Raw genomic sequence first — 27545 nt, 5'->3', positions numbered from 1 at the left:
CTTAGTGTCTATACTCAGCCAAGTTATGCTTTTGATGATTTGGGTTCTCTCATCATCATTCCCTGTTACACACACATGCATATACGTATGTTAATGAAAACTCTCATAACCTACATACAATTCTTGCTCTTTAAGCTCTCTGCTTCGAAGAATCTCTTGAAGCAAATTGAAAGTCTGAACATTTTAATGATAAGATTGTATGAATTTTTATTTTATCTTATTTTGTTGAAATAGAATTAATCTACAGTGTTATATTATTTTTAGGCCTACAAGGTGATGTTTCAACAATTCTATATTCTAGTCAGTGCTCATTACATGATAAGCATACTTTTATTCCCCTTCATTTTGTGAATTTTTAGAAGGAAATAATTTAGAAACTTAGGTATTATCCATAAAGTATGTACCCACACAAAATCAGTGTATCAATTATATGTATCCTAATGTGCAGGAAGATTTCTGAAGTTTAAAGATGAATTTTCCAAGAGTCCAGGGATTGAGGTCAGACCTATCTGGGTTCATGCCCTTGGCTCTGCAATTTACTGGCTTCATAATCTAAGGCAAATTACTTAACCTCTGTGCATCTGTTAAATGGGAATAACTACTACCTAATAGAGTTTTTAAGGTTGAATGCAATTATCATGGAAGGCACTTAGCATATAGTGCGCAGCCCTTTGTAAATCCACAACAAACATTTGTTGTTACTATTTAAGACCTTTAAAAAATCTTTCACCAGTAGATTCCTAACTCTGAACATAGAAAAATAGGTTAGCAAAGTTGCTGAACTAGGAGGGATTACTAAAAATTTGCAGCCATTTTTAAATGCTGCATGAGAGTTATAATTTCTTTTAAATGTACATCCCCAATATAGTGATTTGCCTGTAGAAGCAACTCTTCTGTAAAGGCACTTCAGGATCTCATCAGATGACTCCAAGAAATCATGCTTTTACTATTTTCCATAAGCAACAATAGCAACTGTGTCCATGCAAGACTGAGCTCAGTGCAAATTTCAGATGAACAAAGCTCATGCCTGTAGCTTTTTCTGCTACAAAAAAGTGCTGTTTGGTTTTTATCTGCAGCTTTTACCCAGTGAACTGTTTAGTTTAAATGCAGCATTTAGAATAGTTTACTCTTATAGGTTGTTTCAGTTACAGGTCTGATAGTGTATAATTGGTTTAAATTATTTTTTCAGGTGGGTAAAATTATATAGAAGTACAGTTGCTCATGTTGGAAACAGGAATCATTCTTGATTCCTTCCTCTTCCTTCAGCCTCACATCCAGGCACCAAGTCTTTGAATAACTATCTTCTAGATATTTTTCTAATCAGCCCACTGTTCTCCATACCCACTTCTATGACCCCAGTCAATGTCAGCATTCATTGTTTTGGGGAACAAGTTTATGCTGCCTTTGTTCTTACATATGTATGACCCCTTGTCCCCCTAGCCCAGTCTGTTCTTCACAGAAAGCTAATGGGTCTTCCTGAAAATGCAGGTCTCATCATTTAGAATCTATTAGTTGCTTACAATTACTTTGAAGATAAAAATCCAAAATCCTTTTAGCAAGGTGTACAGGCCCACCTTGTTGAGAAAGATTTTTTGAATCTGTACTTGAAAGATATCTTTGCTGGGTCTAAAACTAGTTTTAAAGGTGTTGCTCCACTGCCTTCTGAACTGCGTTGTTTCTGGTGAGAAGTCTGTTGTCGTTCTTATCTTTTTAAATCTCTGCTGCTTTTAAGATTTTTTAATCATCAAATTTGTACATTGGTGTAGTGTTCTTCATGATTTTTGTGCTTGGAGTTAGTTGCACTTATTGGACTTGTGGATTTATATAGTTTATTTTTGGCTGTTAGCTAACATTTTTTCCTAAAAAAGGCTAACAGCATTTTTAAGGAAAATTTCCTGAAATAAGTTTTCTTTACCCCACTCTCTCCTACCTCCTTCTGGGACTCCAATTTACATGTATGTTAGTCTGCTCAAAGTTGTCCCACAGCATACTGATGTTTTTGTATATTTCCCGTCTTCTTTCTCTGCGTTGAATTTTGGATAATTTCTGTTGCCGTGCCTTCAAGTTCACCAACTTATTCTTCTGCACTAATTTGCTGTTAACCATAAGTAATGTATTTTTGCTTGTGGAAATATGATTTTTAAAAAATCTTTCATGTCTCTCCTTAATATACTATTTCTTTTCTCTACCTTGTTTAACACAATGAATGTATTTACCATAGGAATAGTAAATAAGGACATTAAAAGAGTTAACATCTGTATTATTTTGGGGTTTGTTTTTAATGCTTGATTTTTCTTGTTTTGGATAATATTTTCCTGCTACTTTGCATGCCTGGTAATTTTTAAATTGAATGTGAGTTTTATACTGTTGGATGTTGGGTTTTTGTGTACATATGTGTATTCTTTTAAATCTTCTTGAGCTTTGTTTTGGAGTACAGTCAAGTTACTCAGAAACAGTTTGATCATTTCAAGTCTTGCTTTGAAGCAGCCTGTAGTCAGGGCTCCTTTTCTCCCCTACTGAAGCAATAGCCTCCCGAGTATTCAACCCAATGTCCTGTTTATTATATGAGGTTTCTCCAGTTGGACCGTGGGAACACAAACTATTCCCAGCTCAGAATTTCTCTGCCACTTCTTTTTGGTAGTTCTTTCCCTGTTGTTTGGTATTTCCCAACAACTAGTATTGTGCTGATCAGTACTTACCTAAGGACTTGAAAGGAATCTTCTACATGTTTTTTTGGAACTGTCCTCTCTATGCAGCTGTCTTCTTTCCTGTACTCTGTTTTGCAAATTCCAGTTGTGTTGATCTTTCCAAATTCTTAACTTTGTCTCCTCAACACAGCAAGACTGCTTGGTTCAGTTTGGGTTCCCCCTTCCTGAACTGCAGCCTAGAAATGGCATCTAAGCAGTAATCTGGGGTAGTCATGGGGCTCAATTCATTTAATTCCTTTTTCCTATACTCTCTATTATCCAAGATTTAAAACCTGTTTTTTATATATGTTTTTCCTTTTTTCATTGTTGTTGTTTAAGGTGGGAGAATAAATGTCTCTCCCACCTTGGCAAATTGAACAAAGTTTACTCAGTTGCTTAGGGTTTCTTCTTGGGGCTCCTCTCTTTTGTGTCAGTGCTACATTTCCTCTGCTACTAGGTTTAAGCCTCCTTCACTTTCACCTGAATTACATGCTGAGCCTTTCCATTCTTTCCTCCTACAGTTGGTTCTCCACAGCCACATGAACGAGCTTAAAAATATGGAAACTGTATACCTAGATCATTCCTACTAAAGCCCTTGCTGGCTTTCCCTGTGGTGGTCTCCAAGGTCCTTCATTATTAGGCTTGCCTCTGTTTCCAGCTTCACACCTCTGTTTCCAGCTTCACTCCTCAATACCGTATAATCACCCTGGCTTCCCTCTGTTCCTCCATTACACCAAGTTCTTTCTCATATCAGATTTGTGTCCACCATACATTTTCTTCTGTTCTCCCCTGAATGGCTGCTCAGTTGTTTGTTTCTCTGATGACCTGAAAGTAGTTCCCTGTCTCTCCTTGTCAGTTATATGGCCCTATTCATTTCCTTCAGGCCACTTAACACAATCTGATCATCTTGTTTTTTTTTTTTAATTTTTACTGCAGAGAAGTCCTTTATTTCCTTTTTAAAAATTACTTGCTTTTAATTGAAGTATAGTTGTTATGCAATATTACATTAGTTTCAGGTGTATAATATAGTAACTTGACATTTACATACATTATAAAATGCTCACCATAGTAAGTATAGTTACCGTCTGTCACCATACAAAATTATTACAATATTATTGGCTGCATTCACCATGCTGTACTTACACCCCATTTTATTTACAATAAATTAAAATCTTACTTATTTTATAACTGGAATTTTGTTCCTCTTAATTCCCTTTGCCTATTTCACTTATCTTCTAATTCCCCTTCCTTCTTGCAGCCACCACTTTGTTCTCTGGATTTAGGAGTCCGTTTTCTATTTTGTTTGTTTGGTCTTTTAGATTTCACGTATAGGTGAAATCATTTGGTATTTGTGTTTCTCTGTCTTATTTCACCTCGCATAACACCTTTTAGGTCTATCCATGTCACAAATGGCAGGATTTCATTCTTTTTTATGGCTAAGTAATATTCTAGAGTATGTCTGTGTGTGTGTGTTTGTGTACGCAATGTCTTCTTTATTCATTCATCTTCTTTATTCATTCACCATACTTAAGTTCCTTCCACATCTTGGCTATTGTAAATAATGCTGTAAGAAACATAGGGAAGCGGGGCACCTGGGTGGCTCAGTGGGTTGGGCCGCTGCCTTCGGCTCAGGTCATGATCTCAGGGTCCTGGGATCGAATCCCGCATCGGGCTCTCTGCTCAGCAGGGAGCCTGCTTCCTCCTCTCTCTCTCTCTCTGCCTGCCTCTCTGCCTACTTGTGATCTCTCTCTGTCAAATAAAAAAAAAAAAAAAGAAAAAAAATCTTAAAAAAAAAAAAAAGAAACATAGGGAAGCATATATCTTTTCAAATTAATGTTTTTGTTTTGTTTGGGCAAGTACCCAGGAGAGAATTAACATTCACATTAACTAGATTGTATGTTATTTGTCTTTTTAATTTTTTGAGGAACCTCCATGCTGTTTTCCAAAGTGGCTGCACCAAATGTACATTCCCAACAATAGACCAGCAGTACAAGAGGGTCCCCTTTTATCTATGTCCTTGCCAACACTTGTTATTTCTTATGTTTTTGATACTAGCCATTCTGACAGATGTCAGGTGATATCTCACTATGGTTTTGATTTGCATTTTCCTGATGATTAGATGATGAGGTTCTTTTCATGTGTCAGTCATCTGTATGTCTTTTTTATTGGGGGAAAAACATCTATTCAGATTCTCCGTCCATTTTTAAATTCCATTGTTTGTTTTTTTTGGCATTGAGTTGTATGGGTTTTTAAATATATTTTGGATGTTAATCCTTACTAAGTATATTATTTGCAAATATCTTCTCCCATTCTGTAGAATGTTTTTTGTTTTGTTGTTCGTTTTCTTTGTTGGAAAAAGCTTTTTATTTTGATATAGTCCCACTTGTTTATTTTTGCTTTTGTTGCCCTTGTCTGAGGAGATATATTCGAAACAATACTGTTAGGTTAATCTTTAAGAGTATTACTTGCTTATATTTTCTTTTAGGAATTTTACTCTTTCAGCTCTTGCATTTAGGGCTTTTATCAATTTTATTTTTGTGGATAGTATCGGAAAATGGTCTGGTTTCATTCTTTTGTGTGTAGCTGTCCAGTTTTCCCAGTACCATTCATTTAAGAGACTATCTTTTTCCTGTTGTGTATTCTTGCCTCCTTTGTTGTAGATTAATTGACCATGTAAGTACAGTTTATTTTGGGGCTCTCTATTCTGTTCCATCGATCTGTGTCTATTTGTGTCAGTTCCATACTGTTTTCATGACTGTAGCTCTGTATTATAGTTTGAAATCTAATATTGTGATTATTGTGATACCTCCAGCTTTGTTGTTCTTTCTCTTTTTTTTTTTTTTAAAGATTTTATTTATTTTTTTTGACAGAGATCAGCAATCACAAGTAGGCAGAGAGGCAGGCAGAGAGAGAGGAGAAAACAGGCTCCCTGCTGAGTGGAGAGCCCGATGTGGGGCTCGATCCCAGGACCTTGGGATCATGACCTGAGCGGAAGACAGAGGCTTTAAACCCACTGAGCTACCCAGGCACCCCTGTTCTTCTTTCTCAAGATTGTTTTCACTATTTGGGGACTTTTGGAGTTCCATACCAATTTTAGGATTATTCGTTCTAGTTCTATGAAAAATGCTTTTAATATTTTGATAGGGATTGCCCTGAACCTATAGATTGCTTTGGGTAGTATTGGACATTTTAACATTTTAATTCTTCCAATATGTGAGCATGGCATATCTTTTCATTTGTATCATCTTCAATTTCTTTAATAATGTCTTATAGTTTTCAGAGTACAGACCTTTCACCTCCTTGGTTAAATTTATTCCTAAGTGTTTCATTGTTCTTGGTATTATTATAAATGAGATTGTTTTTGTAATTTCTCTTACAATTCATTTTTAGTGTATAGAAATGCAACATATTTCTGTATATTAATTTTGTGTCTTACAACTTCACTGAATTCATTTATTCTAAATTTCTGGTGGAGTCATGAGGATTTCTATATATATAGCATTATGTCATTTGCAAATAGTGACAGCTTTATTTCTTCCTTACCAATTGGATGCCTTTTATTTCTTTTTCTTGACTGATTACTGCATCTAGGGCTTCTAGTACTATGTTAAATAGAAGTGGTGAGTGTGGATATCCTTGTCTCATTTCTGATCTTAGAGGAGAAGCTTTCAGCTTTTTACCCTTGAGTATGATATTAGCTGTGGGTTTTTCATATATAGCCTTTATTTTACTGGGGTATGTTCCCTCTATCCCCACATTGTTGAGAGTTTTTATCATGAATGGATGCTGAATTTTATCAAATGCTTTTTCTACCATCCAGATGATCATATGATTTTTTAATCATTTTTGTTGACGTGATGTATCATGTGGGCTGATTTGTGGATATCGAACTATCCCTGCATACTTGAAATAAATCTCACTTGATCATGGTGAATAATCATTTTAATGTATTGTTGAATTCAGTTTTCTACTAGTTTGTTGAGGATTTTTGCATCATGTTCATGAAGGATATTGGTTTGTAATTTTCTTTTTTCATAGTGTTTTTCTTTTTGGTATCAGGTTAATGCTGGCCTTGTAGAATGAATTTGGAAGCATTCCTTCTTCTTCAACTTTTTTGGAAGAGTTGGAGGGTATGTATTAACTCTATTTTATATGTTTGGTAGAATTCACTTGTGAAGCCAGCTGGTTCTAGACTTTGGTTTGTTGGGAGATTTTTGATTACTGATTCAATTTATTATGAATAATTGGTCTGTTCAAATTATCTTTTTCTTCCCTTCTCAGTTTCGGAAGATTGTGTGTTTCTAGGTATTTACCTGTTTCTTCCAGGTTGTCCAACATGTTGGCATATAATTTTTTGTAGTAGTCTTTTGTAATGTTTTGTATTTCTGTGGTGTCAGTTGTAACTTCTTTTTCATTTTTGATTTTGGGTCCTCCTTTTTTCTTTATGAGTGTCTAGTGTTTTATCAGTTTTGTTCATCTTTTTAGAGAACTAGCTCTTAGTTTCATTGATCCTTTCTATTGTTTTCTTAGTCTCCATTTTTTCAACTCTGATCTTTATTTAATTTCCTTCCTTCTACTGACTTTAAGATTTGTTCTTCTGTTTCTATTTGTTTAGGTGTAAGATTAGATTGAGATTTTTCTTATTCCTTAAGGTAGGCCTGTGTTGCTATAAATTTTCCTCTTAGATGGAAGTGGGGTGTCCCCTAGTATTATTGCATTACTGTTAGTTTCTCCCTTTTTATCTATTAGTATTTGCTTCATATATTTAGGTACTCCTATGTTGGGTGCATATTTACAATTGTTATTAAGCCCACAAGTTTTTTTACATTATATAATGCCTTATTTGTCTCTTGTTATAGTTTTTGTTTTAAAGTCTATTTTTTCTGATATAAGTATTACTACCCAGCTTTTTTTGGATTCATTTGCATGGAGTATCTTTTTCCTTCTCTTCACTTTCAGTCTGTTTCTTTAGGTCTGAAGTGAGTCTCTTCTAGGCAACATATAGATGGGTCCCCCCCAACCCCCATCTATTCAGTCACCCTATGTCTTTTGACTAGAACATTTAATCCACATTTAAAGTAGTTATTGATAGGTATGTACTTATTGCCATTTGTTACTTGTTTTATTTATTTATTTTTGTGGTTTGTCCCGTTCTTCTTTTTTTGCTCCCTTCTCCTGTGATTTGACGATTTTCTTCAGTGTTAGCTTAGATTTCCTTCTCTTTATTTTTTGTGTATTTATTAGGGGTTTTTGGTTTGTGGTTGCCATGAGGTTTATGTATAGCATCCTATGTATACAGGAGTCTATTTTAAGTTGATGTTTGCTTAAGTTCAAACACATTCTAAAAGTAATAAATTTATACCCCCCTTCTCCATATTTTATGTATTTGGTGTTACATTTTACATCTTTTTATTTTGCGTATCCCTGAACTAATTATTGTAGATATAATTGATTTTACTACTTTTGTCTTTTACCTTCATACAAATTTTATAAGTGATTGATCTGCTACCTTTACTATGTGTTTGCTTTTGCCAGTATGAGTTTTAGTTTTCATAAATTTTTACTAAAGTTTTGGCTTTTCCACTTAAGTCCTTTTAACATTTCTTGTAAGACCAGTTAGTGGTGATAAACTTTTTTAACTTTTGTTTGGGAAAATTTATCTCTCCTTCAATTCTGAATGATGGCCCTTCTGGGTACAATATTGTTGGTTGAAGGTTTTTTCCTTTCAGCACTTTGAATATATCATGCTACCCGCTTTAGGAATGCAAAGTTCCTGCTAAAAAAATCAGATGACGACCTTGTGGGGTTTCTCTTGTAGGTAACTGGTTGCTTTTCTCTTGCTGCCTGTTTTTTTTTTTTTTTCCTTTAAAAGGTTTTTAATTTAGTTTCCCAGTGGTCCTCACAAGTAGAGACTAATCTCCATTGCCTATTTAACCCATCCTCTCTCCCTGGTAATCATCAGTTTGTCCTCTATAGTTAAGAGTCTGTTTCTTTGTTTGTCTCTTTTATTCCCCTCTTTGCTCATTTGTATTCATATGAGTGAAATAATATCAAATTTATCTTTTGACTGAGCTATTCCATTTGGCATTATACACTTCAGCTCCATCAATGCCATTGCAAATGGCAAGATTTCATTCTTTATTTTTTATTTTTATTTATTTATTTGAGAGAGTGAGAGTGAGAAAGAGAGCATGAATAGGGGCGGGAGGTGGGAGAGGGAGGAACAAACTCTCCATCAAGCAGGCATCCTGGCATGACCTGAGCTGAAGGCAGATGTTTAACTGATTGAACCACCCATGTGCCCCAAGATTTCATTCTTTGTTATGGCTGAATAATATTCCATTGTATGTATGTATGTGTGTGTGTCTGTGTGTGTGTATACCACATCTTTTTTATCCATTCATAAATCTTGGCTCTTATACATAGTGCTGCTATAAACATTGGAGTGCATTTATCCCTTTGCATTAGTGTTTTGTTTTTTTTTAAGATTTTATTTATTTGAGAGAGAGAGAGAGAGTACAAGCTGGGGGAGGGAGAGTTGGAGAGGGACAAGTAGACTTCCAACTGAGTGGGGAGCCTGATGAAGGGCTTAATCCCAGGACCCTGAAATCATGACCTGAACTGAAGTCAGGTGTTTAACTGACTGAGCCACCCGGGCCCACCAGTGTTTTGATATTCTTTGGGTAAATATCCAGTAGAGCAACTGCAACTGAGGTAGTTCTATTTTTAACTTTTTGAGGAATCTCCATCCTGTTTTCCAGAGTGGCTACACCAGTTTGCATTCCCAACTGTGCAACAAAGGTTCTTTTCCTCCACATCTCACCAATACCTCTTGTTTTTTGTGTTGTTGATTTTAGCCATTCTGAGGAGTTTGAGGTGATATCTCATTGTACTTTTGATTTGAATTTCCCTGATGATGAGTGATGTTGAGTGTCTTTTCATGTGTCTGTTGGCCATCTATATGTTTTCTTTGGAGAAGTGTCTGTTCATATTTTCTGCCCATTTTTAAATTGGATTATTTGTGTTCTAGGTGTTAGGTTTTATAAGTTCCTTATATATTTTGGATACTAACTCTTAATTGGCTCTATCATTTGCAAATATATTCTCCCACCTGTAGATTGCCTTTTAGGTTAATTGATTGTTTCCTTCACTGCGTAGAAGCTTTTTATTTCAATGAAGTCCCAATAGTTTATTTTTTTATCTTTTTATTTTTTTAATTTTAATTTTTTTTAATTTTTTAAATTTCTTTTCAGTGTACCAGAATTCATTGTTTATGCACAACACCCAGTGCTCCATGAAATACATGCCCTCCACAATACCCACCACCAGGCTCACCCAACTCCCCACCCCCTGCCAGCCTTCAAAACCCTCAGATTGTTTTTCAGAGTCCATAGTCTCTCATGGTTCATCTCCCCCTCCAATTTCCCTCAACTCCCTTCTCCTCTCCATCTCGCCATGTCCCCTGTGTTATTTCTTATGCTCCACAAATAAGTGAAACCATATGATAATTGACTCTCTCTGCTTGATTTATTTCACTCAGCATAATCTCTTTCAGGCCCGTCCATGTTGATGCAAAAGTTGGGTATTCATCCTTTCTGATGGGGACATAATACTCCATAGTGTTTATGGACCACATCTTCTTTACCCATTTGTCCGTTGAAGGACATCTTGGTTCTTTCCACAGTTTGGCAACCGTGGCCATTGCTGCTATGAACATTGGGGTACAAATGGCCCTTCTTTTCACTACATCTGTATCTTTGGGGTAAATACCCAGTAGTGCAATTGCAGGGTCATAGGGAAGCTCTATTTTTAATTTCTTAAGGAATCTCCACACTGTTTTCCCAAGTGGCTGCACCAACTTGCATTCCCACTAACAGTATAATAGGGTTCCCCTTTCTCCACATCCTCTCCAACACACGTTGTTTACTGTCTTGTTAATTTTGGCCAATAGTTTATTTTTGCTTTTGTTTCCTTTACTTCAGGAGACACATCTAGAAAGATGTTGCTATAGCCGATGTTAAAGAGGTTACTGCCTGTGTTCTTCTAGGACTTTTTTGGTTTCAGATCTCACATTTAGGTCTTTAATCCATTTTGAATTTATTTTTGTATGATGTGAGTAAGCTGTCCGGTTTAATTCTTTTACATGTTGCTCTCTAGTTTTCCTAACACTGTTTGTTGAAGAGACTGTGCTTTTCCCATTGGATATTCTTTCCTGCCTTGTCACAGATTAATTGACCATATAATTGCATATAATTGTGGGTTTATTTCTGGGTTTTCTATTCTGTTCTGTTGATCTGTGTCTGTTTTTGTGCTAGTACCATATTGTTTCGATCATTACAGCTTTGTAATATATCTTGAAGTCCAGAATTATTATGCCTTCAGCTTAGCTTTTCCTTTTCAAGATTGCTTTGGCTATTTAGGGTCTTTTGTGGTTTCATATAAGTTTTAGGATTGTTTGTTCTAGTTCTGTAAAAAAAAAATGCTGTTTGTATTTTGACAGGGATTGCATTAAAAGTGTGCGTTGCTTTGGCTAGTAGATATTTTAACAATATTTGTTCTTTCAGTCCATAAACAGGGAATGTCTTTCCATTTCTTTGTGTATAAGTCTTGTACAGAGCACAAGTCTTTCACCTCTTAGATTATATTTATTCTTAAGTACATTATTATTTTGGGTGCAGTTGTAAATGCAAAAAAAAAATTCTGCTGCTTTGTTATTGGCATATAGAAATTCAACAGATTTCTGTATGTGGATTTTGTATGCTGTGACTTTACTGCATTCATTATCAGTTCCAGCAGTTTTTTGGTGGAGTCTCTCAGGTTTTCTATGTTGAGTATCTTGTCATCTGCAAATAGTGGAAGTTTTACTTCCTTACTGATATGAATGCCTTTTGTTTCTTTTTGTTGTCTGAGTACAACAAGGCTAGGACTTCTAGTACTGTATTGAATAAAAGTGGTGACAGTGGATATCCTTGTCTTGTTCCTGACCTTAGGGGGAAGGCTGTCAGTTTTCCCCCATTGAGTATGATATTAGCTGTGGGTTTTTCATATAAGGCCTTTCTTATGTTGAGGTATGTTCCCTCTGGACCTACTTTGTAGAGGGTTTTTTATCACGAGTAATGCTGGCCTTTGTGTTCAGATGCATGATATGATGTTGATCTTTTTGAATTTTTGCAGTTTCTTTTTTGGCCTAATATGTGTCCTGTTCTGGACAATGTTCCATGTGCACTTGAAAAGAATGTGTATTCTGCTGTTGTAGGGTGGAATGTTCTGAATATATCTGTTAAATCCATATGGTCCAGGGTATCATTCAAAGCCATTATTTCCTTGTTGATTTTCTGTTTAAATGATCTGTCCATTGATGTAAGTAGGGTGCTAACGTCCTCTACTATATTTGTAATATTATTGATTAGTTCCTTGAAGTTTTTTATTAACTATTTTATGTATTTGGGTGCTCCAGTGTGGGGTGCATAAATATCTACAGTTGTTACATCTTCTTGGTGAATTGTCCTGTTCATCATTATATAGTGCTTTTCTTTGTCTCTTGTTACAGTCTTTGTTTTAAAGTCTATTTTGTCCAATACAAGTATTGCTACTCAGGCTTTCTTTTGACATCCATTTGCATGAGAGATGTTTCTACAGACCCTGGCTTTCAATCTGCCGGTGACTAGATTTTAGTATATGTGCTGCCGAAGCGAGCACTGGTGACTTTAGATTTAAAATGAGTCTCTTAAAGGCAGAATATAGATGGGTCTTGTTTGTTTGTTTGTTTTTAATCCATTCTGTCCCTCTGTGTCTTTTGATAGCAGTGTTGAATCCATTTACATTGGAAGTAATTATTGATAAATGTGTATTTATTGCCATTTTATTGCATTTTTGGGTTGTTTCTGAAGTTTTTCTCTGATCCTTTCTTGTATTTCTCCCTTTCATAGTTTGCTGGTTTTCTTTAGTGATATAGTGGGATTTCTTTCTCTTTATTTTGCATGTTTATTGATGGCTCTTTGATAAATGGTTACATTAGATTTGTATTTAACATCTGCATTTAGCAGTCTGTATTAAGTTGGTAGTTGTTTAAGTTGAAACCATCTTTATTCCCTGCCTCCCTGTAGTTTAGGTATATTGTATCAGATTTTACATCCTTTTATTTTGTGAGTTCCTTAACTGATCTTTTTATTGGAATGTTCATTTTGACTACTCTTGTGTGTTCTACCTTATACTCTCATTTCTTTCCTTTTCACTCAAACAGTCCCCTTTAATGTTTGTTGTGGAGCCGGTTTACTGGTCATGAACTCCTTTTGTTTGTCTGGGAAACTTTTTTTTAAAAAAGATTTTATTTATTTACTTGACAGATCACAACTAGGCAGAGGCAGGCAGAGAGTGGGGGAAGCAGGCTCCCTGCTGAGCAGAGCGGGGGGGGGGGGGGGGGGGGCGGGCGGGGGACCCGGGGGGGGGGGGGGGGGGGGGGGGGGGGGCGGATCCCAGGAACCCAAGATCGTGACCTGAGCCGTAGGCAGAGGCTTTAACCCACTGAGCCACCCAGGCGCCCCGTCTGGAAAACTCTTTATCTCTCCTTCTATTCTGAAAGGTAGCCTTGCTGGATAGAGTATTCTTGGCTGCCAGTTTTCCCCATTCAGCACTTTGAATACATCATGCCATGTATTTCTGGCTTGGAAAGTGTCTGCTGAAAAATCCTGATAGCCTGATTTTTATTTTTATGTGAGTTTTAACTGATAGCCTTATGAGGTTTCTCTTGTAAGTTATTGACTTCTTTTGTCTTGCTGCTTTTAATATTTTTTATTACTCTATTTTGTTATTTTAATTACATTATGTCTTGGTGTGGATCTGCTTTTGTTGATTTTGTTGGGGGTTCTCTGTGCCTCCTGGATCTAGATATCTGTTTCCATTCCAGATTAGGAAAGTTTTAAGCTATCCTTTAAATAAAATCTTTGATCTCTTTTTTTTCCTCTCTTCTTCTGGGATTCCTACAATACAAATGTTAGGTTTGATGGAGTCACTGAGTTCCCTAAGTTATTCTCATTTTGCATGGTTCTCTCCTTGTTCAGCTTGATTACTTTCCATTACTCTGTATTCTAGGTCATCAATTTGTTTCTCTGTTTCTTCCATCTTGCTGTTCACTCCATCAAGCGTTTTCTCACCCTGTTTATTAGGCCCTTTAACTCTGGTATATTACTCCTTCTCTCTGTTAATAGTCTCACTGATGTCCTGTACTCTTTTCTCAAGTCCAGCAAGTATCTTTCTGATCATTGGTTTAAATTCTCCATCAGTCATGTTACTTATGTGTGTTTTGCTTGTATCTCAGGTCATGGCCTTATCTGTTCTTTCATTTGGAATAAATTCCTCTGTCTTCGCATTTTATCTAAGTCTTCGGGTCTGTTTCTCTGTGTTAGGAATGACAGCTACATCACCTGTTCTTGAGGGTAATGGCTTTACGAAGAAGAGGTCCTGTCGTGCCCTCCAGTGTATTGTACCATTTCCCCAGAGCCTGGCACTTCTGGGACTGTCTTTAATGTGTGCTGTGTATGCTCTGTTATTGTGTCATGGCCACTCTGTCCTTCAGGCCAGTCACCTGCAGTGGCTCTCTTAGGCTAATTATGGGCAGTATTGGACCCTGGCCTGAATATGGTGAGTTTTAACTAGCTAAGCTCTGGTCTGCTTCTGAAATGAGAACTGTTGCCACGGCCACTAGAACTCTACAAAACTCCCAGAGTGTGAGTTTTGTGGTGGGCAGGGTTTGGGCCAGTGTTCTGAGGGAGGGGGCCTGCGGTGCTGTGACTGAGGGAAGCTGATTGGGATGAACAGTTCCACCAAAGCGTGGGGGTGGGGCAGAGCTTGGTCTAGGCAGTGGGGGTAGTGAGTGTTGGCACTGTACTGGGTCCTGCAGATGGCCCTATGCTTAAGGTGAGGTGTGGGGGAGAGAAATGGTACCCAAAGTGCCTTTGTTCCCAGAGGGATCTCTCCGCGAATGCTGCCTCTCTGGGACACACTCCAAAGTGAGCAACTAACCTCCCCACTGTGTGCCCCAGGTGCTCTGCAGATCACTGGGTCCACATTGCATGTCCATTGGCTGTTTGCCCTGGCTTTTCTCCAAGAGCAGCCCAATGTTCTCTGAGGTCTCCCTGAGCCAAGCACGCAACCTTGAAAACTCCAGGCTCTAGGCCCCACTGGTGGTAAGACCAGACAAAATGTGGGCCCTCTCATTCCCAAGCCAGTTGCTATGGGAATTCATTTTCCCCATGTTCTCCCCTACGTGCCAGTTTGTCTCTTGCCCTTCTGTGTGCCCGTGGCAGCCACGATCAGTTTCTCTCCCAAGCTACCTCTCTACCTTCTTCAATGTGGCCTCTTCTCTACCTTTAGTTGTGGTTTGTTCTGTCAGTCTCCAGTTTGATTTCTGGAGTTTGATTTTCTTCATTTAAGATGATATGGTAATTATCTAGTTGTAGTCATGGGTGAGCCTAGGGTCCTCCTACTCCACCACCATTTTCCCCTCCTCTCTTGCTGCTTTTAAGATTTAGCTCTCTTTAATTTTTGACATTTTAATTATTTGTCTTGCTGTGGACCTCTTTGTGTTCAGTAGTTTGGGACACTCTATGCTTCCTGGAACTGGATGTGTTTCCTTCCCCAGGTTAGGGAAGTTTGCAGGTACTATTTTTTTAAGTTCTGCTCCTTTCTCTCTCTCCTTCTGGGACTCTTATAATGGAAGGGCCCTTTAAAGAGCAAAGTTCTAGTTTCCTATAGCCCTTTGGCTTTCCCCTAGTTAAGCCCTGCTGATTTTCAAAGTCCCTAGAGTTTCAAAGAAAGAGCTATGGGGAGGGGGGTGGAGGGTGGTGTGTGTGGCCCATCTTCCCTGAACAAATCCCCAGGGCTGGGGCAGGAGTGCCCGATGTGGGGTTTGAACCCTTCCCTCCCCAAGGAAGACATCTGTACATGTACTGTTCCTCCCACCTGCCAAGCATTTGGCTCCTTACTTGCCCCTCCTGCCCTTCTCAATGTGGCTTTTTCTCGGTATCTTCAGCAGCGGAAGAGATTTTTGCTAGTCGTCAGGTCATTCTCCAAGTGAGTTGCGCTATATGTAGTTGCAGCCTTGGTGTGTACGTGGAAGGGATGAGCTTCCTATTCTGCAGGTTCCCCTCTCTTATTTTTTGCCTAGTTGTTTCTAACCCCCCTCCTCTCCCCACCACTAGAATATGAACCCCTTCGGGTGGGAATTTTTGTCTCCTCTTTAGGTCCCCAGAATGCAAAACAGTACCTGACCCCACAATAGGTCCTCGATATAAATAGAATGTATGTGTAGAATGAATGGGTACACCTCGAGGAATTTAACGTTCATGCAACTTTTTTTCTGTTAGGATGGAAGGGTTGTACTACTTCATGGTTCAGGAGAACCCTCAGTGCTTTCATTTCTCTCTGTATAATTTCTAGGAACTTGGGCTTTTATTTATTTTTTTTAAGATTTTATTTATTTTAGAGATAGCATGTGCGAATAGGGGAAGGAGCAGAGGGAGAAGGACAAGCAGACTCCGTTCTGAGAGCAGAGCCTGATGCAGGGCCCAAACCCACAACCCCGAGATCACAGGTCGAAATCAAGAGTCGGATGCTCAACTGACTGAGCCACCCAGGTGCCCTGGAACTTGGGATTTTGTTTTGATCCCCAAAAAGAGTGAGCTATAATATACTTCAGTAAGATTTAGCTGTTACCGAGAAACAAAACCAAGATGTAAAAACAGGGCTAGATTAGACCATTTATACATTTAATTGGAATAGTAATAATTATTGAAGGTTAAGAGAAATACCTGTTCACTTAATAATTTGTATCAGGAAAAATTATCCCTTTTAAAATTGGTATATAGGTACAACCTGAAATTTCCTAAATATGTATAATATTATAGCTAATGTATAATATAAGTCAAATATTTTGTATAGTTGAATAACTAAACACTTGTCTAACTAGCATATGGTTTCCTGACTTTCAAAGACATGTAGAAAAATTCTAAATACCACAGAGTATTTGCATTAATTATTCACTTTTGAAATGTTTTAGATTTACACACTCATAGTGGGCTAAGTGGGTCTGACTCCCAATATGGCATAGGAGTTGGGATTATGGAGAAGTTCATCAAAGTTAATCTCATGTATACAGGTATTGACTAGTTTAATCATTTAAAGTAATCCTTTGCTTCTTACAGTGATTGGTGTCCATCTTGAATAAGGAAGTTTGAATTTCACAAATGTGCAGTAATTGCATACCTTCCCTGCAGCATGCCTGAGCATATAAACTGTAGTAAGGTATTATTCAAGGTAACAAATGATTGTTTATTAAGGACAAAATAAGCCTCTAGATTTGTGTATTTGCTAATAATAGTTCTGCTTGGCTTTACTGCAAACACTGTGAAACAGTGTTTCGCTGTCTGAAAATAGACAAATTCCCAAAGGATTCTCTGTCAAAATCATAGGTTTAGACTAAGTTAAAGCACTTGGCTATGTTTTCATATTTTTAGTATAGATGAGAAAGATTCGGAGTTCTCTAGTGGCGAGAATCACGCTCTCCCCATGAGGTTGTCTTGCACAGCAACAATGAAGACTGATCCAAGTTAGTGGCTCTCTTAAACTAATTCAGTTAACTAAAGCAGAGATTACAGACTTCATGTAATAATTACGGCATGCTTTAAACAAGTCGTTGTCTTGCTGATAAACCTTGAGAGCATGACCAGTAAAGAGCTGCCTGAATAAAACAGCCTGTTATGTTTAACACACGCATATAGTTCTTAGGCATTGGAGCATGACACAATGATGTAAAAAGTTGCTCTGATATAGTCTTCATTCTAGAGCGAAACGTCACATTTTGTGCAAAAGTCTGTTTTTATACCAGTTACCAGTGTTCTGCAGGAGCAACCTATGGACTGAGCTTCAGCTTAAACACATCTTTGTAGAGGTCGTTAGACTGTTACACAGTTTAAATAATTTGAAGTTTCCTTGCTTTTCTAAACCACACTCTTTGAATGTCGGACATACTATGAAATTCTTCATTTGGGCATGTGTTTAAAAGCATCTGGCTTTTCCTACGTGGGAATATCTATTTAAAGGGAAAACCCAAGATATTGTCATGTAGAAATAAAAAGCCAAATGCTTTTGCGTCTGAGACTTCTACTTGGTTTATACACAGTTTGATGTAACTAGGATCTCAGTGTCTCACTGGTAGCAAGACAATGCACTAGCGTCCCAGAACTCCATGAGAAGACAGGTCCACCCAAACTATTTTGGTGCCACTTCCTACAGCCTTTGCCATGGCATGCAGCTCCACTGTGGGGCTCGGGTTTCACTTTTAGTGTGAGTTCATGCAATGGTAGGACTTTATGTTTACCTGCAAGAGTAAAGTAACTATGGGCGTAAAATAGGTTTTGGGCATCAATCACACCAAAAATTAAATGAAACCCAAGTCAAAACACTTCATTCTGAAAGTAAGTGAAACCTATAGTAAATGAAATGACTTACTGCTGAAATGCCACAGTCTGATGAAAAATTTTCGTGACCTTACTGAACTTACACTACTCTATCCATTAGCAAGATCTACTCGCTGAACTTCCCATAGGACAAGTCCTTTTCTCTCTTGACAGGGTAGGGAAAGATTTTGGAGGGGTAGCGAATTATTTATGCAAAGCTATTTTCTTTACAATGAACAGGCATAATGATAATTTCAAGGTTTACATACAGATAAAAGGAAAATTCATCATACTGAGTCTTCCTGATTGTAGGATTTTGAAAATTCCTCACTTGGAGGAACAAAATCTATTTGAGGACACAGACTGTGATAGGAATTAGCCCTGTAAAGGGAAAGCAACATTAAATAAGCCTGACAGACAAAGAAATGCAGGCCATAAACAGATTTTTGTATTTGTTTTTGTTTTTTTAATATCTATATAAAAAATAACGAGCAATTTACAGATCTCTTTCTCTAATCAGAACCTCAGGTGTATATATAAAGGTACTGTACAATATATAAACATTTACAACCAGTACATCCATATTTTGCTTAGCATTCCAAGGCCACATTGCTAAGTCGATATATAATCAGTACAGTAATGGGTTACTTAGAAAGAAAAGAGCCACATCAGACTGACAACATATGACATCAAAGTTATGTCACAGTTAACAATAAAAATAGGATTTTTATCACTAATTGTGGACTATAGGGAAAATAAATCATTTCTGTGGTGCTAAATTCTTAGCATGGATCAAGTTTCCTAATTTTTCTCTATTCAAGTAGTTACAAGAGGTGGGTAAATACAGTCCTGGATGAAAGGGGATTTCAGAAATCTCGCTCTGGGAAGGCATGTCTCAGCTACAAGGGCAGCTTCAGTTGGTACATTAAAGACTTTCACAGTCGGACTCTGAGAGGACAGGGCCTGGACGTACCATGTTTCACAAGAACAAGATGAACCCGGGTGACGGAACAGGTGTGTTCGAATACTCCATAAAATGGTGTTCTGAGATCGCTCCTTTATTCATTGCTGCTACCGAATGGTGCTTCTGGGGCCTGAAAATCCTCGATCTCTTTTATGGAGCTAAAAATGGTCTCTACCTCCCAACAAACATCTTTACTTAGACTTTTAAAAAGAATTCTGAAAATGTACAAGCTAAGCAGATGTCTAGTCTCCCTTTCTTGTTTTTTAAATAAGTTACTGTAGCTAGAAATTAAAACGAAATCAGATCTAGCAAGGGCTGTCTACTGCCACGTCTGTCCTCTTGCTGAGCAGGTCTGAACGCAGGTTCCGCTTCGAAACACCTGAGCTTGGACAGCTGCTGCCAGAGGCCTGGTCCTGTATCTGTGAAACTGCCTGGTGCTTGAGGCCCTCACAATCTGTACCATGTTTTGACTCTTCACGTACGCACTATGTAGTAACGACTAGCGAATGAGTAGTAGGAGGTCCAACCCCAATATCCAGAAATAGAAACCTGGCAGTTTTTCTCTGAACAGCAGTAAGCAGTATTTCCACATGCTTCTTTCTGGTTTCGTAACGAAATAAGCTGAAGGAAAAGGGTGACCTGAGATGCTATGACCACATCAGGGTTGGATAATACAGCAGGAGGGGAACTCTTCATTGCCTAAAGCACTAGCTCATTTTAAACATCTGACTGTAAGTAATATCTTTCAGTTACTTGAAATACCTGATCCAGCCGAATTAAAAACATGAAGAGAGTGTCGCTTTCTGACTCCATTTTTTCTTTTCAGTAGTGATGTTCTGGAGTTTCATTTTTAAGCTGGGCCTGGGCCATCACCAGTAGCTGGTAGAAAAGGCAACTGCCATGTTTAATGATGAGTTAACAGTTCCTTCTTCTGCAAGGACTCAAATGTGTCTCTCTGTAAACATGCAGCATGCTATTGAGAATATCAACTTCCAAGCCAAACCTAGTTTTTTCATTCCTGTGGAAATAGCTGAGTGAGACAGATAAAAGAGACATGAAACAGTAGATAACTTGGCACAGGTATCAAGTGAGTTGTGACCGCACCGTGCATATCTGCACGTGTGGGTGGGGACACCCACGGAGGCGGGCCGGGCCCCCCAGGAGCAGGCATGTCAGCTGCACGTGGAAGGGCGGCTGCCCCGGGACAGTTGGCTCACAGTGGTCCTGAGGCCCTTCATGCAGCCTGGCTAAAAGGATGCTCAAATTAAAATGTGTGTGCTTCAGAATTTCTGAAAAAAATGACTTTTTGGGGTTTTGTTTTGGAAAAATGCCACTTTTCAGTAAGAAGAGATTACAACTTGTTTTTCTTTGTTTTATACCAAAGGTCACAGCCGTTTCTCAGCCACACCGGTAGTGCCTGCGGCTTTGTGTGCACTTGGAACCTTCCAGGGCCCCGGAGTTATGGGTGTTTTCTTAACGGGAGAAGCGCTCTCAGGTTGGAACCCTCCGCCCTCTCTGGTTTTGTCGGCCACCTCTTGTTCTTTTCCTCGGGGAGCTGGGGTTTTGTTTAAAACCATCCTTTCTTCAGGATCCTGCTTCAGCTTCTTGTCTGATATTCTGGCATTTTCTCCTGGCTTCTCTTTGCTGGAGCTTGTCTCTCCTAAGGTTGCCTTCTTTCCTTTCTCCCGGTCAGATAGTACTCTACCAGCGGCAGTACTAGTCTTCTTGGATGGGAGAGACTTTTCCTCCATTCTCTTGCTTTTTTTCTCTGGAGACCGTGTTCTGTTTTTTCCAGACTGGCTCTGCTTTGTGTCTTTCCAGACAACACCTGATTCTTCTCTGCCCTCGGAGATCTGCTCGGCCCCGTCCCTCGCACGGCCCCCTCCTCTCTGACTCTCAGACTCTGATAATCTGGCTTCGGTGTTCACTCGGCCTTTGTTTCCTTCAGGCTTTTGCGGCTTTTTTGGGCTGGAAGACCGTCCTCTGCTTCTTCCACAGTGATCCTGTCCAGAACCTGCCCTGGTGTCCATTTGCCCCCCTTTCCTGTCCCCTTTCCTGGGGCTGAGTGATCGATCTCTGGGTCTTCTTTTGGGGTCAGCTAGTAGAGGACTGGGAAGCCTGTCCGAATGTTCTGCGTGTCGGCCGGCGGGCTTTCTGGGACTAGCAGATCTGCCTCTTTGTGTAACACCGTTTTCTACTCTGAAGAGGTTTTTCTTGTCACTCTGCCCATGACTGCTGGGTGGATCCCCTTTATTCACATTTTTCTGGAGAAAAGAGTGCTGCTTTCTATCAGACAGATTTTCATTTAAAGTGCTTTTCTTTTCAGGCACACCATCCTTTAATTCCTCTGTCTTTTCATATATCTGAACTCTCATCAAAGATTCTTCAATTCCTGGTGCGGGAAACTCCTCAAATACGGAAGCAGAATGGAAAGGTGGGGGAAATGGTGGCTGCTCGTCATAAATCACATTTGAAGACGAAGGAGTATTAACATCCCAATCACCTGCAAAGAGGGATTTGAGTGGGACATTATTACATTTTAGAATTATAAAGAGGAACTGTAAGTTTTAAACTCTGACAGCCCTTTGAATTGGACTAACTGCTCAAACAGTCTGAGTATATACGCTGAGCGCACCCGATAAAGGCGGGGCGTATACACAGACAAGCATGCAGACAGCTGCGCTTGTACACGAGGTGGTTGTACTCGTAGGCTGTTTAAATACACACAGAGTAACAGTCATTCTTCCAATAATTTAAGTATTCATGATACGACGAATTCATACATTGTATATGGTAAGTAGTAACGCCCAATAAAAAACTTAGAAGAAATAATAAAATCAAGTAGTAACGCCCAATAAAAAACTTAGAAGAAATAATAAAATCAAACCAAATTACTTGGTCCAGGAAGCTTACTAATTTGGCTGTTATCAAAGGATAGAGCTATGCCAAAATCACTAGTAAAGGAGACCCAACTGTGGTAGCCAGAATGAGGTTTCTTGGGCATTTGTCAATAATTTTCTTGCATTAAGCTGTCAAATTTAATGTCAAAAGATAACTGAAAAGTGCAGAAGATAGAAAGAGATGTATTTAATAGCATTTTTAATTAAACAGAAAAAAAAAGAAGGAAGTGATTTACAAGACATGCAAATTTACCAAGTCTTTTTAAGGAAAGACCAAGAAAAGCCCTGAAAGCCTTAATGTTGCTCAGGTTTCACGTAGGAGCACAGACCGGAAGGAGCCAAACCTGAAGAAGGAAGAGAAAAAGCCTAGGACTATGTAAAAAAAAAAATCACAGCGCAGTTAGCAAAGATGTCACGGGGAACGTATGGTTTACAAGCAGGTGGTGGAAGATCACACAGTCAAAGAATTATAGGCTGGAGGGGACTGTAGGAGGTCATGTCTAGACTTGTCCCTCAATAGCTCTGGGGGCTGGGGGGAGGAAACTGGAAGGGACACGTCCCAGTGGTGTGGTACTCTACTCCTAGGCTAGTGCACTCGATTCAACAATGAGCTGCAAATCCTGTGATACTTCAGAACCATACAGTGAAACCCGGGAAACTGAGGCTCAGCACTGGAGTCCAGACGTGGTCCCACATCTGACTCCCTGACCCCAGGTGGGCCATAGAAATGTGTTTTCGGCAAGTGACCAGAAAAGCCTAAAGTTCTTAGCATTTGAAGAGATTTCAAATGTATCACTTGCTGCCCATATCCTTGTTTTTTTACAGGCACATTTCTCTACAAAAGCAACTATATGTTTCCTATGGAAACTGCTTCACAAATTCCATCTCAACAAAACAATCAGGCCCGAAGGCACTGATTCTGCAGTATTACAATAACTCTGCTGTGTAACTAGTTTCAGATGGCTCTGCTGTTTACCTCTGAACTAGCCAGTAAACCCTCTCTCCCCTTCCACCAGAGCTTCCTTTCCTGCTGTTGCCCCCTCTCTAACACCCCGGCCACCTCCGGCTCCAGGGGAGCTACATGACTTACCGTGGTCAGGTATCAAGCCAGTTCCTGGCCTCAAAAGCAGAAGAACTTTATTTCCACCGGCCTGAATGAGCTCAATTGCTCGAGTATGTGTGATGCCTTGCGTAGGCTCTCCATTGATTTCGACAATCTGGTCACCCACCTAGAGAGCGAACATTCACAGGAACATGAAACTATGCATCCTTCCTCTCTGCTGCTCTGGAGCCACCCAAGCTTGCTAATTGTCAGACGTGTAACTTGTACACAGTGCTATAGTGCTAAGGCCAATGATGTGTGGACAGAGGATAGCCATTGGGAGAGACAGTGGTCAGCTTTCTTTACTCTAGAAATCCTGCAGGAGAAAGTTTTATATGACTAGTAAATGGGGTCCAGGACCCTTGAATTCATGAATCAGATTCTAAGTTTTCCACCAAAGGATAAGTAAGGGCCACCAGAGGTAACTTCGCTATGATCTACAGGATACTGTGGATCACAGCGCCTGTCATAGGCCTGCCACAGGCCTGTCACTGAATGATCTACCCGTGAAGGGTACTTTCCAACTTGACCGGAATCTTGCATTTATTTTCTAAAATCTGGGCTCCTCATCTTTGAAGGCTTTCCGGGCCTGCGGGGAGAACTGCCCGCTCCTTTGTGTTGCCCATGCACCCTGTACATGTACGAGGCATTCGGTAACTGGGATATTCAGAGATGGAAACTCTGACGAACTATAGCCTGGAGCACATATTGATACGAATACTTACTTAAAACCAGTAACTGGTTTACACTCATGACTTAAACGTAAAATAATTTCCCGATGAAACAGAAAACTGGGGATCAGAGAAAGATGTTAGTATCACTGCTGTATACTAGAAATGATGTTTAGTTATTAAAAAAAGGGATAATATAGGTGAGTCAAGTATAACTTTTGGCAAAGGACCTGATTAATGGTAGTGATTTAAAAATATGTCTCAAGGTGACAAGCATGCAAAGGGTACTGGCTTCAAAAGAGGAAAAACTGAACAGTGGAAAACTACTGAAATTTCAAGAAGCTCAAATATTTATAAGAGCTTACTAAAATGATCCAGAAATAACACAACAGAAGATGACCCAATAATTATATAACAGAGGCTGGGGGAAGTCTGAATCCACAGACCGTGCAAAGCACAGGGGCCAGGAAAAGCTGGGCTTTGGCGTCTGTGGTTCGCTCCTGGGTCTACCTCCTATTGGTTGGGTGGGCTCGGTTTCTTCCCTGTTAAATGGGGACAAAATCAGCACCCACCTTGGGGCACAGGGGAGGATTTAATGAGATAAAACCTGATTACCTGATAAAACAGAGACAAATGTTACTTTTCAAGTTCTCTATTTCCCCATCTTGCCAAAAAAGACTTCAAGTGCATTAGGAGAAGATTCACCTGAGGCTGTACCCCACTCTCTACACTGCAAAAAATGTCAACTATGAGAAAGAAGAGAGAGTGTTTTGCTGCATGTTTATGGGAGGAGAAATGGAGAATATCAAGTAAGATAGATGGATTTAACATAGTAGAAAAAAGATCTTTAAACAAAATAATAAACAGGATGGAAAAAGTAATATATGTATAATTAATAAACAAGCTTGTATCTAGAATATATGTGAGACAAAAGTCAATACTCAGATTTCCCTAATGAGTGACTGAAGAAAAATTATTTGCATGAGGAAATACACATGATAAGTTAGTACTGGGTATAAAATACTTCTGATAATGAGAAAAATGAAAATTAAGGCAGACAGTACTGAGAACATGGTTTGGGTATGTCTTGTGAAACATACTAAGGTTGTCATTGATTGCAGTCACATTAAATTCACTGTCCTAAGCTGCCTAGTTCTTTCTCTTAGTACAACAAATGAATTGCAATAAAGCTTGTAATTGAACAGATCTGCCACCAGGTGTCATTTTTGTTTAACTTTAACAGGACACTAGAGCCCTCATGGCTTTAAAATTTCTGGTAGAAAGGCCCTCAGTGAGGGGGAAACTTATCTACTGGACTGTACAGGCTGGAGATTTAAAAACAAACAAACAAAAAAAGGCACCTCTGAGATAGAAATGTGAACATTCTTTGAAAATTCTGTTACTTTAAAAATTTTTGAATGTGTCAAAAATAAAATGAGGAATACATGTTTTGATAAATAGAACCAATAATGAGTGATTCAGGTTCAGGTTTGTATTATTGAAAAATAAAATTATGGGGGACAGAGGAAAGAAGAGAGAAATCAAAGGGAGGGAAAAGGAGAACAGAAAAACCAAAGGAAGAGAAACCAAGTGGAAGAGGGACTAGAGAAAAACTGTTCCTTAAAAAAGTTACTATATTGGGCGCCTGGGTGGCTCAGTGGGTTAAGCCGCTGCCTTCGGCTCAGGTCATGATCTCAGGGTCCTGGGATCGAGTCCCGCATCGGGCTCTCTGCTCAGCAGGGAGCCTGCTTCTTCCTCTCTCTGCCTGCCTCTCTGCTTACTTGTAATTTCTCTCTGTCAAATAAATAAATAAAATCTTTAAAAAAAAAAAAAGTTACTATATTGACAACAGTCACCCAAAATGTACATCTTGTATTAAAATTACAAAATAATATTTCTAGCACACTGCTTACATGATCTCAGAAGGCCTTGAGAACCAATATGCTTCCCCTAAACAGTCCAGTCCAGACACACGCCAGCCAGGGCCTGATGTGGGAAGCACACAGACTAGGCTTACGGAACCAAAGCCCTGGGTCCCGCTGTGGCCATCACAGGCCCAGTGACCCCAGAGAGGGCCCTAGTATTCCTGAGCCTCAGTTTTACATCGGTAAGTAGGGATAATGCCGCCTCCCTTTAGAGGGTTTTTGTGAAACTAAAACTAAGTGAAAACACGTGTTGCCTGGAAGATGCCAGACTCCACATTTTCTACATCTGATTCTGTCCTACAGTGAAGATCTAACTAAATCTGATGCTATCCCCTAATACAAGCTTTTCCCACTCAGCTGATCTCATTCTCTTCTCCCAGACCACCTTTTTCACTCCTCTCCAGACCTTAACCAGATTTATGGATGGCTTAGGACTCACTAAATGTAGAGATGCCCTTGCCTCTCAACACCTTTCCATCTGTATTACAGGTTAACCTTTCCTTATCCTACTGAACTACACTATTACACTGTCTGCCACTTGCTTTATCTATTCCAAGACCTGTCTATGCAGTAATAAGTTCTGGCAGCTAATCTTGAAAAAAGCCAATTCTCTCATTTTAAGGATTTTTCATCCATTCTACTCTTTCAACAAATATCTACAGAGCATCTACTATAACCATTCAAGGCACTGTATCGGGGCTGAAGACATTGACATGATAGGTATAGATATCAAAGACAGAATACAGAAACAAAGACAAGGCCAGGGAGTTGGGGGATAGGGGATTGGGGGGAGGTGAAAGGGAAGGGGGAGGTGGGGTGGGGCCGGAAGGGAGTTCAGGCAGCTCCATAGCGTGAGTTTGCTGGAGATAAACTCTCCTCATTTGGCAACAGCCCCCAGACTCAGTTGTCACTAGGAACAAAACTCCCATGATCCTTAGCAAGTCAGGATTTTGAAAGGTTGGTAGCCAGAAAAAGAATTCTCTGAAAAGCTAATTTCTGAGTTTTAGAATAAACCCGGGCATAATCATAATAGTTTATTTCCTTTTGTTTTCAAATATCAGAGCTTTTGAAATTAGTTGGTTTAATCATGGAAGTCCAAAGCTCCCATTCATTTGTAAAGAATGACATATTTTAGAAACAAACTTTGTCTGCTTAAGGCCTGTTTGCCTTTTGTTTAGTGAGATTAGTGCATCATCTGAGGGTTATATTTGCAATCAACGTTTTAAAATTATATCCTAGTTTTTGGCTTGTTTTTTTTTAATGACACTCAATACAATGGGAGGGCTTTTTTTTTTTTTAAACCACAGGGCTTGAACTCATGACCCTGAGATCAAGACCTAAGCTGAGATCAAGAGTCAGATGCTTAACCAAGTGAGCCACCCAGGCAGGTGTACAATGGGAGATTAAAAAAAAAAAAAAAACCCAACAGATTTAAAGTATACCTAAATAGATTTTTTTTTTTTTTAAAGGGGAGGGGAAGGAAAAGGCCCGCTCTCTCTACTGAAATCTTACCCACTTTCCAGTGCCACCCATTCTGCAAAATCTCCACTCATCCTTACCTCCTTTGAACTTGTGCATAAGTCTGGTCATTTTGAAAAAGGGTGGTGTCTTATTTGTTTTAGGGACACCCCTTCTCCCAGCTCATTCAGTCCTCATTCATAAAAGCTTTGGGTAAAGCAAACACTCAACACATGTTTCCCAAATAAGTAATGGGAGTAGGGCAGTGATGTGGAAAATTCAAGACTGCAATCACCTGGAAGCCTTTTCCAAATATTATTAGAATATACCATCTGATTTTTAAACAAAAATTATCTTCCCTGCTGCCGACTGCTGGGAGAGGG

At 39.1% G+C, this 27545-nt stretch overlaps 1 protein-coding gene and 1 long non-coding RNA gene across 4 annotated transcripts in view; one reads left to right on the top strand and one right to left on the bottom strand.

Annotated features, from left to right (window-relative positions):
• Nucleotides 1–6299: 6299 nt before the first annotated feature.
• On the top strand, nt 6300–21519 carry LOC132001320 (uncharacterized). 2 transcript variants are annotated; one of them, XR_009399581.1, is made up of 4 exons: nt 6300–6817; nt 16889–17000; nt 20491–20601; nt 21433–21519. It is a non-coding gene; the product is annotated as an uncharacterized LOC132001320 (long non-coding RNA). The 2 variants fall into 2 exon arrangements; XR_009399580.1 differs by lacking the exon at nt 6300–6817 and having other exon boundaries at nt 16289–17000.
• The window catches only part of MAGI3 (membrane associated guanylate kinase, WW and PDZ domain containing 3), a 238322-nt gene continuing 229350 nt past the window's right edge, over nt 18574–27545 (bottom strand). Inside the window, exons 20-22 of one of the 2 annotated variants that reach the window (XM_059375780.1) lie at nt 23097–23235; nt 22260–22350; nt 21523–21609 (exon numbers count right to left, since the gene is read on the bottom strand). In XM_059375780.1, the coding sequence (XP_059231763.1) occupies nt 22301–22350; nt 23097–23235 (189 nt within the window). In that variant the 3' untranslated portion in view covers nt 21523–21609; nt 22260–22300. Of the gene's footprint in view, nt 21610–22259; nt 22351–23096; nt 23236–27545 lie in introns of both variants that reach the window. The other variant, XM_059375779.1, reaches the window with a different exon arrangement.

This window comes from Mustela nigripes, chromosome 14 (genome assembly GCF_022355385.1).
Source record: "Mustela nigripes isolate SB6536 chromosome 14, MUSNIG.SB6536, whole genome shotgun sequence".
NCBI classification, from domain to species: Eukaryota; Metazoa; Chordata; class Mammalia; order Carnivora; family Mustelidae; genus Mustela; species Mustela nigripes.
Note: the sequence above shows the minus strand (reverse complement) of the source record. Positions and strands in the feature narration are given on the sequence as shown.